This window comes from Apodemus sylvaticus, chromosome 10 (assembly GCF_947179515.1).
Source record: "Apodemus sylvaticus chromosome 10, mApoSyl1.1, whole genome shotgun sequence".
Classification (NCBI taxonomy): Eukaryota; Metazoa; Chordata; class Mammalia; order Rodentia; family Muridae; genus Apodemus; species Apodemus sylvaticus.
In genome coordinates, this window is record NC_067481.1 from 65,767,938 (window position 1) to 65,769,730 (window position 1,793).

The following is a 1,793-nucleotide window of genomic DNA, read 5'->3' on the forward strand; positions in this document are numbered from 1 at the left end:
CTCTGCCCTTCACAGAGCTAAGGCTACATATACATAGGAACTGTACCTAAATATTTATGTGGGTTCTGAGAGCCAAACTCAAACTTGTGCTCTCACTCTCTCATCCATAACTTCGTTAGGTGGTAGAAAAAATTAATTACCCCACTAAGTTATAATATTCCATTATTTGGTTCCAAGTCAATTAAAAAAATCATTCTCAGATCAGGTATGTTGGCATATGCCTTTAATCCCACTGGGGAGGCAGAGGCATGTGGATCACTGTGAGTTAAAGGCCAATGCCAGCCTGGTCTGCAAAAGTAGTTCCAGGATAGCCTATCTCAAAAAAAAAAAAAAAAAAAAAAAAAAAAAAAGGCAAGCATCCTTCTGTCTTTCAGGTTTGGCCAAGGCTATGAAGTCTCCTAGTAACAGCACAGAGGTGGACTTCATTCTTCTCGGACTCTTCAGCTACACACACGCCCACTTGTTCCTGCTTTCCGTTGTGTTAGTAATCTTCACCACCTCCCTGATGGGCAACACTCTCATGATCCTTCTCATCTGCAGGGACCCCAGGCTCCACACACCCATGTACTTCCTTCTCAGCCAGCTCTCCCTCATGGACATGATGCTAGTCTCCACCATCGTCCCCAAGATGGCAGCCAACTATTTAATGAGCACGAGGTCCATCTCCCCTGCAGGCTGTGGCTCCCAGATCTTCCTCTTCCTCACTTTGGCAGGGGGTGAGTGCTTCCTCCTGGCGGCCATGTCTTATGACCGCTACATAGCCATATGTTATCCCCTGCGCTACCATGTCCTCATGAGCCCCAAGCTGTGTGCATACCTGACGGTGGGGTCTTGGCTCCTGGGAGCTGCTGATGGGCTGATGCAGGCGGGCACCATCCTGAGTTTCCCCTTCTGCCACTCTCGGACAATCAACCACTTTTTCTGTGAGGCGCCTTCTCTGGTGCGCCTCGCCTGCGCCGACACCAAAGCTTTTGAGTTGTTCATGTATGTCTGCTGCATCTTGATGCTCCTCATCCCGCTCGCCCTCGTCCTGGCTTCCTACTCCCTCATCCTGGCTGCTGTGCTCCGCATGCGATCCTCTGCAGCCCGGAAGAAAGCGTTCACCACCTGCTCTTCGCACCTGGCAGTGGTGGGGTTGTTCTATGGGGCCATCATCTTCATCTACATGAGACCCAAGTCCCACCAGCCGGGCAAGAGTGACAAAGTGGTGTCTGCCTTCTACACCATCTTCACACCGGTCCTGAACCCTCTCATATACAGTGTGAGAAACAAGGAGGTCAAGGGAGCCCTGAGGAAGTGGCTGCAGAAGACAAGGTGATAAATGAGCAGAGAGAAGTGGAAGTCAGTTTGCCCCATGTTAGCCACTGTGTTACCTTTTAAATAGGGTCTTAGAGATGGGAGCCAGGGCTGCTTATCTTGATTTTAATCATGTAACTCAGTTTTTGTTATAGGATGCACAATGTCAAGAGAAAGAGAAATAAATAGATAATAATTTTATAAACATAGGGCTGATTTTATTGTTATGAAGTACCTTGTACATGAAGTGTAATCAATAATTCTTGTTAAACTTAAAACATAATTACATAAACCATATGCCAAAATGTTTCAGGGGGACTAATCTGAGACTATTTAGAAGTTAAAAAAATATATTCAAAGGAGATGAGCAGAAAGAAGTTATCACTTCAAAATAGCTATATTTAACATTTTAACAAACAAAACAAATACCACTTCCTAAAAAACAAGTTGAGCTAAGTAACATTTCCAAATTTCTGTTTAAGAGTGTTTAAAGATGG

General features: G+C 45.3%; 1 protein-coding gene across 1 annotated transcript; it reads left to right on the plus strand.

Annotated features, from left to right (window-relative positions):
* Window positions 1-388: 388 nt before the first annotated feature.
* On the plus strand, window positions 389-1,318 carry LOC127694428 (olfactory receptor 2T33-like). Its single transcript, XM_052195957.1, has one exon. It carries the CDS (start codon window positions 389-391, stop codon window positions 1,316-1,318), a length of 930 nt encoding a protein of 309 aa, XP_052051917.1.
* The last annotated feature ends 475 nt before the right edge of the window (window positions 1,319-1,793 follow it).

Coding starts and splice junctions, on each gene's coding strand:
- LOC127694428 (XM_052195957.1), top strand. CDS start 389: ATGAAGTCTCCTAGTAACAGCACAGAGGTGGACTTCATTCTTCTCGGA.